Source organism: Procambarus clarkii, chromosome 88 (genome assembly GCF_040958095.1).
Source record: "Procambarus clarkii isolate CNS0578487 chromosome 88, FALCON_Pclarkii_2.0, whole genome shotgun sequence".
NCBI classification, from domain to species: Eukaryota; Metazoa; Arthropoda; class Malacostraca; order Decapoda; family Cambaridae; genus Procambarus; species Procambarus clarkii.
The window spans coordinates 19,366,410-19,382,951 of record NC_091237.1 but is presented as its reverse complement, the minus strand read 5'-3'; the positions used below and the strand labels follow the sequence as shown (position 1 = coordinate 19,382,951).

The following is a 16,542-nucleotide window of genomic DNA, read 5'->3' as shown; positions in this document are numbered from 1 at the left end:
ACTCCCACAACTGGTATGTACAGGGACGCCTTAATCCGCTTGACCATCACGACCGGACATAAGGAAGTGATAGCCGAGGCTATATGAACCACTTCCTTAAAAACCACTTTTTGTGTTCCTCACGTGTGCCCCAAAGAATGAGGTGATTTGATAAAATGCTATGCCCAAGATTACCATCCGAGTGCCGGCGGGGAAGTGGTTCATATAGCCTCGGCTATCACTTCCTTATGTCCGGTCGTGATGGTCAAGCGGATTAAGGCGTCCCTGTACATACCAGTTGTGGGAGTATGGGTTCGAGTCACTTCTGGGGTGTGAGTTTTCAGTTGTATATAGTCCTGGGGACCATTCAGGCTTGTTTGCATTTGTGTTCCTCACGTGTGCCCCAAAGAATGAGGTGATTTGATAAAATGCTATGCCCAAGATTACCATCCGAGTGCCGGCGGGGAAGTGGTTCATATAGCCTCGGCTATCACTTCCTTATGTCCGGTCGTGATGGTCAAGCGGATTAAGGCGTCCCTGTACATACCAGTTGTGGGAGTATGGGTTCGAGTCACTTCTGGGGTGTGAGTTTTCAGTTGTATATAGTCCTGGGGACCATTCAGGCTTGTTTGCATTTGTGTTCCTCACGTGTGCCCCAAAGAATGAGGTGATTTGATAAAATGCTATGCCCAAGATTACCATCCGAGTGCCGGCGGGGAAGTGGTTCATATAGCCTCGGCTATCACTTCCTTATGTCCGGTCGTGATGGTCAAGCGGATTAAGGCGTCCCTGTACATACCAGTTGTGGGAGTATGGGTTCGAGTCACTTCTGGGGTGTGAGTTTTCAGTTGTATATAGTCCTGGGGACCATTCAGGCTTGTTTGCATTTGTGTTCCTCACGTGTGCCCCAAAGAATGAGGTGATTTGATAAAATGCTATGCCCAAGATTACCATCCGAGTGCCGGCGGGGAAGTGGTTCATATAGCCTCGGCTATCACTTCCTTATGTCCGGTCGTGATGGTCAAGCGGATTAAGGCGTCCCTGTACATACCAGTTGTGGGAGTATGGGTTCGAGTCACTTCTGGGGTGTGAGTTTTCAGTTGTATATAGTCCTGGGGACCATTCAGGCTTGTTTGCATTTGTGTTCCTCACGTGTGCCCCAAAGAATGAGGTGATTTGATAAAATGCTATGCCCAAGATTACCATCCGAGTGCCGGCGGGGAAGTGGTTCATATAGCCTCGGCTATCACTTCCTTATGTCCGGTCGTGATGGTCAAGCGGATTAAGGCGTCCCTGTACATACCAGTTGTGGGAGTATGGGTTCGAGTCACTTCTGGGGTGTGAGTTTTCAGTTGTATATAGTCCTGGGGACCATTCAGGCTTGTTTGCATTTGTGTTCCTCACGTGTGCCCCAAAGAATGAGGTGATTTGATAAAATGCTATGCCCAAGATTACCATCCGAGTGCCGGCGGGGAAGTGGTTCATATAGCCTCGGCTATCACTTCCTTATGTCCGGTCGTGATGGTCAAGCGGATTAAGGCGTCCCTGTACATACCAGTTGTGGGAGTATGGGTTCGAGTCACTTCTGGGGTGTGAGTTTTCAGTTGTATATAGTCCTGGGGACCATTCAGGCTTGTTTGCATTTGTGTTCCTCACGTGTGCCCCAAAGAATGAGGTGATTTGATAAAATGCTATGCCCAAGATTACCATCCGAGTGCCGGCGGGGAAGTGGTTCATATAGCCTCGGCTATCACTTCCTTATGTCCGGTCGTGATGGTCAAGCGGATTAAGGCGTCCCTGTACATACCAGTTGTGGGAGTATGGGTTCGAGTCACTTCTGGGGTGTGAGTTTTCAGTTGTATATAGTCCTGGGGACCATTCAGGCTTGTTTGCATTTGTGTTCCTCACGTGTGCCCCAAAGAATGAGGTGATTTGATAAAATGCTATGCCCAAGATTACCATCCGAGTGCCGGCGGGGAAGTGGTTCATATAGCCTCGGCTATCACTTCCTTATGTCCGGTCGTGATGGTCAAGCGGATTAAGGCGTCCCTGTACATACCAGTTGTGGGAGTATGGGTTCGAGTCACTTCTGGGGTGTGAGTTTTCAGTTGTATATAGTCCTGGGGACCATTCAGGCTTGTTTGCATTTGTGTTCCTCACGTGTGCCCCAAAGAATGAGGTGATTTGATAAAATGCTATGCCCAAGATTACCATCCGAGTGCCGGCGGGGAAGTGGTTCATATAGCCTCGGCTATCACTTCCTTATGTCCGGTCGTGATGGTCAAGCGGATTAAGGCGTCCCTGTACATACCAGTTGTGGGAGTATGGGTTCGAGTCACTTCTGGGGTGTGAGTTTTCAGTTGTATATAGTCCTGGGGACCATTCAGGCTTGTTTGCATTTGTGTTCCTCACGTGTGCCCCAAAGAATGAGGTGATTTGATAAAATGCTATGCCCAAGATTACCATCCGAGTGCCGGCGGGGAAGTGGTTCATATAGCCTCGGCTATCACTTCCTTATGTCCGGTCGTGATGGTCAAGCGGATTAAGGCGTCCCTGTACATACCAGTTGTGGGAGTATGGGTTCGAGTCACTTCTGGGGTGTGAGTTTTCAGTTGTATATAGTCCTGGGGACCATTCAGGCTTGTTTGCATTTGTGTTCCTCACGTGTGCCCCAAAGAATGAGGTGATTTGATAAAATGCTATGCCCAAGATTACCATCCGAGTGCCGGCGGGGAAGTGGTTCATATAGCCTCGGCTATCACTTCCTTATGTCCGGTCGTGATGGTCAAGCGGATTAAGGCGTCCCTGTACATACCAGTTGTGGGAGTATGGGTTCGAGTCACTTCTGGGGTGTGAGTTTTCAGTTGTATATAGTCCTGGGGACCATTCAGGCTTGTTTGCATTTGTGTTCCTCACGTGTGCCCCAAAGAATGAGGTGATTTGATAAAATGCTATGCCCAAGATTACCATCCGAGTGCCGGCGGGGAAGTGGTTCATATAGCCTCGGCTATCACTTCCTTATGTCCGGTCGTGATGGTCAAGCGGATTAAGGCGTCCCTGTACATACCAGTTGTGGGAGTATGGGTTCGAGTCACTTCTGGGGTGTGAGTTTTCAGTTGTATATAGTCCTGGGGACCATTCAGGCTTGTTTGCATTTGTGTTCCTCACGTGTGCCCCAAAGAATGAGGTGATTTGATAAAATGCTATGCCCAAGATTACCATCCGAGTGCCGGCGGGGAAGTGGTTCATATAGCCTCGGCTATCACTTCCTTATGTCCGGTCGTGATGGTCAAGCGGATTAAGGCGTCCCTGTACATACCAGTTGTGGGAGTATGGGTTCGAGTCACTTCTGGGGTGTGAGTTTTCAGTTGTATATAGTCCTGGGGACCATTCAGGCTTGTTTGCATTTGTGTTCCTCACGTGTGCCCCAAAGAATGAGGTGATTTGATAAAATGCTATGCCCAAGATTACCATCCGAGTGCCGGCGGGGAAGTGGTTCATATAGCCTCGGCTATCACTTCCTTATGTCCGGTCGTGATGGTCAAGCGGATTAAGGCGTCCCTGTACATACCAGTTGTGGGAGTATGGGTTCGAGTCACTTCTGGGGTGTGAGTTTTCAGTTGTATATAGTCCTGGGGACCATTCAGGCTTGTTTGCATTTGTGTTCCTCACGTGTGCCCCAAAGAATGAGGTGATTTGATAAAATGCTATGCCCAAGATTACCATCCGAGTGCCGGCGGGGAAGTGGTTCATATAGCCTCGGCTATCACTTCCTTATGTCCGGTCGTGATGGTCAAGCGGATTAAGGCGTCCCTGTACATACCAGTTGTGGGAGTATGGGTTCGAGTCACTTCTGGGGTGTGAGTTTTCAGTTGTATATAGTCCTGGGGACCATTCAGGCTTGTTTGCATTTGTGTTCCTCACGTGTGCCCCAAAGAATGGGGTGATTTGATAAAATGCTATGCCCAAGATTACCATCCGAGTGCCGGCGGGGAAGTGGTTCATATAGCCTCGGCTATCACTTCCTTATGTCCGGTCGTGATGGTCAAGCGGATTAAGGCGTCCCTGTACATACCAGTTGTGGGAGTATGGGTTCGAGTCACTTCTGGGGTGTGAGTTTTCAGTTGTATATAGTCCTGGGGACCATTCAGGCTTGTTTGCATTTGTGTTCCTCACGTGTGCCCCAAAGAATGAGGTGATTTGATAAAATGCTATGCCCAAGATTACCATCCGAGTGCCGGCGGGGAAGTGGTTCATATAGCCTCGGCTATCACTTCCTTATGTCCGGTCGTGATGGTCAAGCGGATTAAGGCGTCCCTGTACATACCAGTTGTGGGAGTATGGGTTCGAGTCACTTCTGGGGTGTGAGTTTTCAGTTGTATATAGTCCTGGGGACCATTCAGGCTTGTTTGCATTTGTGTTCCTCACGTGTGCCCCAAAGAATGAGGTGATTTGATAAAATGCTATGCCCAAGATTACCATCCGAGTGCCGGCGGGGAAGTGGTTCATATAGCCTCGGCTATCACTTCCTTATGTCCGGTCGTGATGGTCAAGCGGATTAAGGCGTCCCTGTACATACCAGTTGTGGGAGTATGGGTTCGAGTCACTTCTGGGGTGTGAGTTTTCAGTTGTATATAGTCCTGGGGACCATTCAGGCTTGTTTGCATTTGTGTTCCTCACGTGTGCCCCAAAGAATGAGGTGATTTGATAAAATGCTATGCCCAAGATTACCATCCGAGTGCCGGCGGGGAAGTGGTTCATATAGCCTCGGCTATCACTTCCTTATGTCCGGTCGTGATGGTCAAGCGGATTAAGGCGTCCCTGTACATACCAGTTGTGGGAGTATGGGTTCGAGTCACTTCTGGGGTGTGAGTTTTCAGTTGTATATAGTCCTGGGGACCATTCAGGCTTGTTTGCATTTGTGTTCCTCACGTGTGCCCCAAAGAATGAGGTGATTTGATAAAATGCTATGCCCAAGATTACCATCCGAGTGCCGGCGGGGAAGTGGTTCATATAGCCTCGGCTATCACTTCCTTATGTCCGGTCGTGATGGTCAAGCGGATTAAGGCGTCCCTGTACATACCAGTTGTGGGAGTATGGGTTCGAGTCACTTCTGGGGTGTGAGTTTTCAGTTATATATATATATATATATATATATATATATATATATATACATATATATATATATATATATATATATATATATATATATGGCCCCCAAGTAGATCCCAGCTCTCGGTCTCCAAGCCTGGGTAGCGAGGTGTCTCTAGATGTAATATTTAGATCGTCTGGAGCTTCTGAAATAACCAATGGTGTCTCCCCTACGCCCTCGACGCTTGCTGTGGTAGCCCCCAGAGGTCGGTGGGTGTGTATGTTCAGTGATTGATGGAACTCTTGCCTTGCTCGGGGTCTGCTGGTGGTGTTAGGGAGAGTGGGAGGGAGAGTAGGTGGGAGGAAGAGAGGGGGAAAGGAGAGTTAGTCGGTCTCTCTCTCTCTCTCTCTCTCTCTCTCTCTCTCTCTCCACTCACAATGGTCTTTTTCGTTTCTTTTTTGCACTTTTGTTCCTCTCACTTGTTTGTTGTTTAACTGGCATATGTCGAGACCAATTAAAGACGCCGTGAGCCATTCATATGTCACCTGTTTTTGTGAGTTCCCGATTTCATTCTTGAAAGCCCTCTTCCATTCTCAAGTATATTAGAGACCTATTTTAATAGCAGGTGTTATGAGGCCTATTCAATTGTAAATTTTAGAGCCCTATTATATTCATAGGCCCTTTATTCCAAGCGGGAGAGGGGGGGGGGAGGGAAAGGGAAGGGGGGGGGGGGGTAGCTTGATAAGCCAAACAGGCTTCGTGTCCATCCCCCAAAAAATGATTTCAAAGCGACGCGACACGTGCCTTTTCTAACGGTGTTTTTATCCGGCAGTGCCTATCCAGTGTCTCGTAAGCTGAGTGCTATAGTGTTTTGATGCCATTGAGAGTTCCCTCTGAAGGATTAAAAGTTATCCAGCCGTTGTACGCTGTATTTTGTACCCCCCCACTTAGTAGTCATTCCGGTGAGTGCCCCTCTTCTTTCATCTGTAAATTTTATTCAGATGTTTTAATAAACACATCTTATCATCCTCGTGGATAACAGTGAAGTTCCCTTCGCGAAATTCTGGGAAACTTGTAATCACCTGTTTCATCGTGTTATCTTTCCCCTAACACACACACACTAATAAATGTATATTAGTGTATATATCTTCAATATATATCTTGCACACCAGAGGTGGTACCTCTGCTCCGAGGTGCAGAGGTGCTTCATAAGTGTACGGAGAGTATACGGATCCAAGTATGCGGGAAAAACCAATTACATTTGAAAATTGTGTAAATGCTGAACGCATTTTCAACCTTCCTGACCTTTCTCAGAAGGAGATGGAGTGTGAGGAGGGAAGTGGTGATGGACTAACCTACCAACCACGTGGCAAGCTCCTGGAGGTCAAAGGTCACCTCGCCACCAGACAATGAAGATGAAACTTTATAGAGATCAGACTATTTGCTAAATTGTTTCTATTTCCTCTATCGTTTCTCCTAAAAATCTTTTATTTGGTAATCATGTCTCTCCCCCAGCTCTCGTTTCTTATAGCGACGTGAGGTTGAATTCCTGTAGTCCTTGTAAATCAGGCCTCTCCATTTCGGGGCTAATCTGTTAGCACACCCCTGAATGTTTTGTAACTGGGTGTTGTGCTTGACTAGATATGGACTTCATGGAAGAGCTGCATACTCTATGTTTGGTCTGACATATGTGATATATCAGGCTTTTAGCATTCATGATGAGATTCCATCAGGTTCAACAGCCTTAGTCACTTCTAGTTCAACCAGATACCTCCTAACCTCATCTCCGGTAATTTCAATATCTTCCAAGTCTGTTTGGTTTATCTCCACCTCACTTAATTCATGGACTTCCCCTTGCTCTATTGTGAAAACCTCCTGGAATCTTATGTTGAGTTCTTCACACACCTCTTTGTCTTTCTCTGTGTACCCATCCTCTCTCTTTTTCAGTTTCATCACCTGTTCTTTCACTGTTGTTTTTTACCTGATGTGCCTGTGTAGCAGTTTTGGTTGGGTCTTGGCTTTATTTGCGATGTCATTTCCAAACTATTTCTCTTCTTCTTTCCTCATACTGGAGTACACATTTCTGGCCATCCAGAAACGAATGTACTTCATTACTCATACTGAAGTACACATCTCTGGTATCTCTCTCTCTCTCTCTCTGGTGTCCTGTTACTTCTGTAGTTTCTCCATACCCTTGTGCTTAGCTACCTTTGCTTTCTTATATGCCTGATTGAACCACGGATTCCCCTTTTGCTACTCTGTTTTTTCCCCCTGGGCCGGAGTAAACCTGTTTTGTTTGTGTGTGTGTGTGTGTGTGTGTGTGTGTGTGTGTGTGTGTGTGTGTGTGTGTGTGTGTGTGTGTGTGTAGTTACCTAAGTGGTAATTACACACTTAGGTAATTACACACACACGGCTGAACAACGGTGTGTGTGTGTGTGTGTGTGTGTGTGTGTGTGTGTGTGTGTGTGTGTGTGTGTGTGTGTGTGTGTGTGTGTGTGTGTGTATTCACCTAGTTGTGCTTGCAGGGGGTTGAGCTCTGCTCTTTTGGCCCGTGTGTGTGTGTGTGGATGTTTTGTGTAATGATTGCAGTGATACCGAGAGGGGTAGACAGCATTGCAGACACTCTGAATTGGGCCGGATAAAGGGAACAGAGAGGGGAGCTGAACTTTCTTTCTCGCATCTCCCAGAGATAAATATCTCCCCCCTCCATAGCTAAGCATAAATATAGATCTGCATGCTTGTTGATGCTCCTGTTGGTGTTGGCATGTCGCTTTGGTCACGCAATCCGTTCCCACATTAAGCCAGTAACACTTTCGAGGAAATGGAGTTCTCATGTTGACTGTGTTGTGCCTCTCTCTCTCTCTCTCTCTCTCCGTGTTTATTTTTGTCTTACAGAAGTCAATAAACTGTGTACGTGTGAAAGCATATAACACTGAGATTGCAGGAACCAGTTGAAAACGAATGGACGATGGAAGACGGTGGAGAGAATGTATTTGAGGTCTAGATGAAAGGAAAAGTTGGCGTACATGTTGAGGAAGCAAGGAGAGTTGACAACATACTGGACATGGGTCAGCAAAAAAACTGAGAGGAAGCGAGCTGCTAGAGAGAGAGAGAGAGGGAGAGAGAGAGAGAATATACTGCATATACTGATATATACAACATATTCTCATATAATGCATGATTACCATCGAGAGGTCACTACAGCCAAATACTACAAATATGAATATGAACAGAACTTAAACCTCTGAGCTAATCTAGACTTGACAATACACAAATACATCATATTTTGAGAAAATACTGTTTTTGTTACACAGGGGGTACGTTAAAATAGACGTATGCGTCTTTGGGGTCTGACGCAGCTTGGAAGAGTCAGGCTTGAGGATGGGTTTAGAATAGACGCAGCTTTGACAAACAGAGTCTGGGTTGTATATACATAATATAGCCAAAATATTTGACCAGACACGGTCTGAACATGTATGTGACTGGTTCACGAGTCGAGATAGACTTTCAACTAATTTGCTGCATCATAGCTGTCTAACACGCGTTGTTTTTAGAATCCTGAAATAAAAATCTAGAAAAAACATCTAAAATCTAACAATGCATAAGATCTAGTGCTAGAAGGACATGCGGCTATGGCGGTGTGTCCACTCACAGGATGAGTGACGCTGCCCAATACTGTCACTATGGCGGTGTGTCCACTCACAGGATGAGTGGCGCTGCCCAATACTGTCACTATGGCGGTGTGTCCACTCACAGGATGAGTGACGCTGCCCAATACTGTCACTATGGCGGTGTGTCCACTCACAGGATGAGTGGCGCTGCCCAATACTGTCACTATGGCGGTGTGTCCACTCACAGGATGAGTGACGCTGCCCAATACTGTCACTATGGCGGTGTGTCCACTCACAGGATGAGTGGCGCTGCCCAATACTGTCACTATGGCGGTGTGTCCACTCACAGGATGAGTGGCGCTGCCCAATACTGTCACTATGGCGGTGTGTCCACTCACAGGATGAGTGGCGCTGCCCAATACTGTCACTATGGCGGTGTGTCCACTCACAGGATGAGTGACGCTGCCCAATACTGTCACTATGGCGGTGTGTCCACTCACAGGATGAGTGGCGCTGCCCAATACTGTCACTATGGCGGTGTGTCCACTCACAGGATGAGTGACGCTGCCCAATACTGTCACTATGGCGGTGTGTCCACTCACAGGATGAGTGGCGCTGCCCAATACTGTCACTATGGCGGTGTGTCCACTCACAGGATGAGTGGCGCTGCCCTATACTGTCACTATGGCGGTGTGTCCACTCACAGGATGAGTGGCGCTGCCCAATACTGTCACTATGGCGGTGTGTCCACTCACAGGATGAGTGACGCTGCCCAATACTGTCACTATGGCGGTGTGTCCACTCACAGGATGAGTGGCGCTGCCCAATACTGTCACTATGGCGGTGTGTCCACTCACAGGATGAGTGGCGCTGCCCAATACTGTCACTATGGCGGTGTGTCCACTCACAGGATGAGTGGCGCTGCCCAATACTGTCACTATGGCGGTGTGTCCACTCACAGGATGAGTGGCGCTGCCCAATACTGTCACTATGGCGGTGTGTCCACTCACAGGATGAGTGGCGTTGCCCAATACTGTCACTATGGCGGTGTGTCCACTCACAGGATGAGTGACGCTGCCCAATACTGTCACTATGGCGGTGTGTCCACTCACAGGATGAGTGGCGCTGCCCAATACTGTCACTATGGCGGTGTGTCCACTCACAGGATGAGTGGCGCTGCCCAATACTGTCACTATGGCGGTGTGTCCACTCACAGGATGAGTGACGCTGCCCAATAAACTCTGCCCTCGGGGCCAAACTTAAAACACAAAAGCAAAAATGAAGTCAAAGCCCAAACACTGAAACTCCACATGACCTTTCCCTTGTCACAAGCTGGAAGCTACACACAGGGGTCGCGTGAATTAATTAAAATGTGCTTGAACACAGAGGGTGAGCAAAGGGTTTATTAATATAATATACATATACATACATATTACATATATATATATATGAATACATATCCCATCCGTTTAATGCCTCCAGAGGCGCTTTTAAGGACATTATTCGATTTTAGTTGGAAAAGAGATTTCCATTATTCTATATTTATCTAATTTGTGTTCATTATTCCATGTTCTATTTATGTACTGATACTGTTATCATCCTTCATTTAATATCCTCCCCTATTATACCTTTTCACATGCTAGAGTCACCCCTTAATCGCCGTCTTCCGAGAGCATGTGAATTTAACCATTTTTTTTAACCTGGTTAAAGAAGCTTGTAATTCATGGAATGAATTTCTACACACGAATAAGTGTGTGTATATATATATATATATATATAATATATATATATATATAATATATATATATATATATATATATATATATATATATATATATATATATATATATATATATATATATATATATATATATATATATAAGAATAGAGCGACCTACCATGAACACCCGAATCACGGAACTATTTACTCTACCCACCATGAGAGTAAGGACAAGACAAGAATATATATATATATATATATATATATATATATATATATATATATATATATATATATATATATATATATATATATATATATGTATATATATATTATATATATATATATATATTCCGTATATAACATATAGATAGCTTTTTTAGCCTGTGCATTTAGACTTTTATATATATATTTTTTTTAAAGTAGAGACAATAGTATTGTTGTGGCGTTCAGGCACTTTTCTCTCTCTCTTAAGCTCTTTGTGAATAGTGCTGATGGGGTCTGTGAACGCTATTGTCACGCTGTTTAAGATTTTTTCTTCACCCTTACCTTGAGGTGCTTCCGGGGCTTAGCGTCCCCGCGGCCCGGTCGTCGACCAGGCCTCCTGAAGTCTATTTCTTCCATATTAGTGTAGATGTGTGGGGTGGTGGAGGTGGGGCTTCTGCAGGATGAACAGCCACGTCTTGGGGGGGATGCATCCCTCTGTTCTTCTGTTTGTGTGTGTATCTGTTGTTCTCCTGTTTGTGTATGTAGCCGTTGTTCTTCTCTGTTGTTCAACCCCTTTCTGTTCATTTTGTGTTTTATTTACACCTGTGCTAAGTTCTTCCTATTTACACATGCGGTAATCTCCTCTTTTTTACACCTGAGCAGGTGTAAACAAGAGGAAACTCACGAACCCAAACCAAACACCTAACCTAACCTACGCATAGAAAACGTGGATATTTGTCAGCCGCTGCTTCTCATAATACCCCTTATTTCGTGCGCTTGGGGGCCATAGTGTGAGGTTCACAGTCTCCGTGGTGTAGTGGTAAGACACTCGCCTGGCGTTCCGCGAGCGCTATGTCATGGGTTCGTATCCTGGCCGGGGAGGATTTACTGGGCGCAATTCCTTAACTGTAGCCTCTGTTTAACGCAACAGTAAAATGTGTACTTGGATGAAAAAACGATTCTTCGCGGCGGGGATCGTATTCCAGGGACCATAGGATTAAGGACTTGCCCGAAACGCTACGCGTACTAGTGGCTGTACAAGAATGTAACAACTCTTGTATATATCTCAAAAAAATAAAGCTACGTATTAGTTGAGAAGTCGGATTACAGGAGCCGAACGTTGAGGTTTGCTGAGGTTATCGAACCCTGATATCCTGTAGTTTTTGTCTAATCCCCGTTCACTTCATTCTACCATTCCGTAAATAATAATCCAGCCTCGTAGGTTGAATATGTGACGTTGGTTACGAACGTTAAACAAAATAAAGCGCGATCTATGAGTCGCGAGGACAGGGTGAATGTTGAGAGGCAGGACCCAAGAGCTAATGCTCAACTCCGGCAGGTGCATTTAGCGAGGTACTTGCAATTTCACGATGGGGTCAGGATCACATTAAATCATGCATGTATGTAGACACTCCTTCATGGCTAAAGTAACCAGGCGCTCCCTAACTCAGGAATCTGTATACACCAGTCGATTGACAGTTGAGAGGCGGGACCAAAGAGCCAAAGCTCAACCCCCGCAAGCACAATTAGGTGAGTACAGTCTCCACCTCCCATTGCTCCCATGTCTCCACCTACCACTGCTCCCATGCCTCTATCTCCCAATACTCCCATGCCTCCACCTCACACTGCTCCCATGTCTCCACCTACCACTGATCCCATGCCTCTATCTACCAATACTCCCATGCCTCCACCTCACACTGCTCCCATGTCTCCACCTACCACTGCTCCCATGCCTCTATCTACCACTGCTCCCATGCCTCCATCTCCCACTCTCCAAGTCCACTTTTTAACACTAGACTTCGGCTGTACTGTTCATTTTTCCATTGCTCTCAAGTTTCCTACTCCCGTTTCCCCTCGTCCCCACTACCTTAATATATCTTACCCTCTAAACCTGAGCTCAGCCAGTACTAGAAGTTGGTCAAACAGAAAACAGATTTCCAACAGCTAAAATATCTGGTTCACCAATGCTGATGGTCTTTCTAATAAAGAATATGAACTTAAATGTATGGACTGAAAACAAACCCTTTGAGAACCACAGAAGTCCAAGACCAAAAGACAAAAAAATCGATCCCCAGCTTTCATATATATATCCGACAAGGAGTGGAAGAGTCATCTACAGATGTCAGTTATGACTCAATTGACATAGGATCAGGAGCTATGAAGATATGTAGAATAAAGACAATGTAGTTACAGAAATATTTGTTCTCACACAATATGACAAGTAGAAAATATGTCCAAAAAAAAAAAGAATAACGATAGTAACAATATCCTTGATCCATCAAGATATTTAAGAACATAAAAAAAACAAGTGACATGAGACAGAAATTAGTGGTAGAAACCAATGTTCAAAACTAGTTACCAAAATGAGTGACCAATCATCAAATTCAGGAGATCAGATTTACGCATTCTGATTCAGATGGATCAGAATTGAAATTGAAATAAGATTATTGAACCAACTTATTAATTTTCTCTGCCTTTGGGGTCAAACAATCCTATATAATGCATTATATATATTTGACTGGAATATTACATACAAATAATATATATATATATATATATATATATATATATATATATATATATATATATATATATATATATATATATATATATATATATATATATATATATAGTTAGTTTACTACAGATTTGCTTGCTTTGTAACGCCAAATTTCTGGCTTTCACCTGCAATCAAACCTCTATTGAAAACTGGAGCAGAAAATCAGGAAATATATCAAAGAGGTAAATGCCAACACATTTTCAATATGACTGATGTATTTGTTCATCAAATTAGTATAGAAGTTCAGTACGAGTTAAATATATATATATTAATGACCTTTGATTGTTGGTTTTGAATGGTGGTAAATATATTTATTGCTTCCCGAGTGAGCAGGAGATTGGTCTTGCACTCTACGTCCGCCGTGCACTCTAGTTCGAGGTGGGACTTATCATACGTGGGTTAAGAGAGTTGGACTTATCACAGGTGGGTTAGTCTTTCACAGGTAAATGACGACAACATTCTTTACAGAACAAAAGTGCCTTAAACTAATTTGTATAAAACCTTCTGTCTTAAAACTCAATAACGTTTTTCTCTGGAGATGAACTTAAGAAACTAAAAGCTGCCTCTTTTTCAAGCTTAATGCCCTTAAAAGCTTAATAAATCATTCATTACATGGATCATTTAATTTGTTCGACCTGTGTTGATAGAAAAGATCGATCCCAGAACTTGCCTTAACAATTGCTAACTTACCTAGTTGGTTCAGCATGGAGTGCAGCCCGTCGGCTGCTGAGTGCTGAGCAGCGCAGCAGGTCACAGCGCACACCACAACCACGCATGCCAGGTAGGTGCGCAGACTCGACATCCTGTGCGTTGTCGAATGAGGATTGAAAGCCTCTTGGGGGTACAAAAAGACTTCTCCAAAAGTCCAGTTGACGGGAGAGGTTAGAGAACGTTTGGTTTCGAGCCTATCTGTTTTACAAAGGGAAAAACAGATATATTTGTCTAAGTCTTCTACTTAGGTTCTTTGAGAGTTCCTCTCGTTTCACCGTTCATCGTATTTACAGTGAATTTTGAAGAGTATGTCTCGGTGTATCTCAGTGTATGGCATACACCTCAACGCCTTTGAGACGGGGGGACGAGGCTCGCTTGACTTCGACGTCAGGTCGTCCGGTCTTCAAGACACACACTGCCTGACGAAGCTCCAGGAGACCTTCAGACGCGCGTATGCCACTACTGTTGACGCCCGAATGCCCAGACCTGGCACGGCACAGTGGCGACTTCCCACACCAAGGTGCCACACACCCCCACGACAAGTGCCCTGCGGGGGCCCCCAAGCCATCACTCAAGGGGGCCCCATTAGTGCCGTCCTGAATCATTATGACTCCATTCATAGGTGGTGATTGGCCACGTGTGGCTAATGTCACTGAAGCACTGGCGATACTAATGGGCTCATGTTTATCCTGGTGACTCTATGACGATGGGAGAGTGTGAATTGTGTCGAGTTGTGTAATTATTGTAAATTCGTGATGCAATTTTAGTCCTTGTTTGTTGCACACCGAATGCCCAGTGTTTCATCGGCACCAGAGCCCCACCACCGGCACGACACCACCACCACAGGCATCCCACCACCACCACAGGCATCCCATCACCAACCAGGACACGACAACCCACCTCCTGTCGTCGTGGCAAGAGGAAGGGGCCTCTTGAAGAGCTACACAGACGGCTATCACCCATCACTCTGCCTCACACCTCTCTCACTAAGTGTTTAATAATAACATTTATTGTTAAATCGTTTGTACATCTCTCATTTGGTTCAGCGTATGTCAACGCTGCATGACAGGTTGTATGTTTACACGAGTGTGTGATTGTGCGGGTTACAGGCGTGGGTGTTTGTATCTCGGGTGTATAATGACTGATAGCCCTCGTCTGGTGCTTTATTATGCTTAATTAATCACTGGCCTGTGGGTTACCACCTCGATCCTTCCCCCCAGCAGGAGCTCAATACCCCAGCACCGAACCCAGCAGCGAACCCAGCAGCGACCCCAGCAGCGACCCCAGCAACGACCCCAGCAGCGACCCCAGCAGCGACCCCAGCACCGACCCCAGCACCGACCCCAGCAGCGACCCCAGCACCGACCCCAGCAGCGACCCCAGCAGCGACCCCAGCTCCCGTGTACCGACAGCAGGGATGGGAGCATAAAAAATAATGCTGAGTCCTGGACGTGTTGATGCACTCCCACACACACTCTCACAATTACAATCTCAAATTTTCTTCACTTTAATAATGCTTCAGAGTTAAATGACACTTGGAGGCATATTGTCTTCCATCCTCTATTATGGCTAAATACTAAATACGTTTATCTAAACTAAAGACTAAATACGTTGTCGCATGTACTAATCAACTATGGAGTTGAGGTTCACGTCATGGTGTGGTTGGGGCTGGCTGGTGTAGGCAGGGGGTGAGGTAGAATAGGCTGGTGTAGACCGGATTGAGGTAGAATAGGCTGGTGTAGACCGGATTGAGATAGAATAGGCTGGTGTAAGCCAAGATTGAGGTAGAATAGGCTGGTGTAGACCGGATTGAGATAGAATAGGCTGGTGTAGGCCAGGATTGAAGTAGAATAAGCTGGTGTAGGCCGAAGTTGAGGTAAAATAGCCTGGTGTAGGCAGGGGGTGAGGTAGAATAGGCTGGTGTAGACCGAATTGAGATAGAATAAGCTGGTGTAGGCCAGGATTAGGGTAGAATAGGCTCGTGTCCTACACTGATTCAAAAGCAACACTATAAAGCCTTAGTAAAACGAAAACAAACAAAAAACATAGGCAGAAATGCTTGCTTTAGTCGCTAAGATCAAGAGAGAAATGTAAAGAGGACTAACCAATCAAGGATCATTGACTCACTTAAATGAGGTGATGTGGGGGAGAGAGAGAGAGAGAGAGAGAGAGAGAGAGAGAGAGAGAGAGAGAGAGAGAGAGAGAGAGAGAGAGAGAGAGGGGGAGAGAGAGAGAGAGAGAGAGAGAGAGAGAGAGAGAGAGAGAGAGAGAGAGAGAGAGAGAGAGAGAGAGAGAGAGAGAGAGAGAGAGAGAGGGGGGGGGGGGCGGGAGCCTACACAGAAATAAGGGGACGGAAGAGCAAGTGAAAATCACTTTAATCATAAGAAAATTCGTTTTCTTCCTTCGCTGTAAAAACCACGACTTTGGTGCATTTGCGAAATTGGAAACGTTTCGCCACATTAAATTCACAATTTTTTTGAAGGGGACTTTTTGTGGGGTCTCTCTAGACCTTTCGTGGGTCTAGACCTCGTGTGTGGGTAGTCTTTCCAGACCTTGGAGTAAAGTAGTCTGAACTACCTTAGATAAACTACGCTATATTTCTCAATTGTTTAATTCTTGTGTTGTACTTATTGTTGAATCTTTAAAAAAACTAATTCAATCA

At 45.4% G+C, this 16,542-nt stretch overlaps 1 protein-coding gene across 1 annotated transcript in view; it reads right to left on the bottom strand.

Annotated features, from left to right (window-relative positions):
• The window catches only part of LOC123745740 (uncharacterized), a 44,366-nt gene extending 30,024 nt beyond the window's left edge, over positions 1 to 14,342 (bottom strand). The window contains exon 1 of the mRNA XM_045726560.2: positions 13,860 to 14,342. Within this exon, the coding sequence (XP_045582516.2) occupies positions 13,860 to 13,971 (112 nt within the window). The 5' untranslated portion in view covers positions 13,972 to 14,342. The remainder of the gene's footprint in view (positions 1 to 13,859) is intronic.
• Positions 14,343 to 16,542: the final 2,200 nt, after the last annotated feature.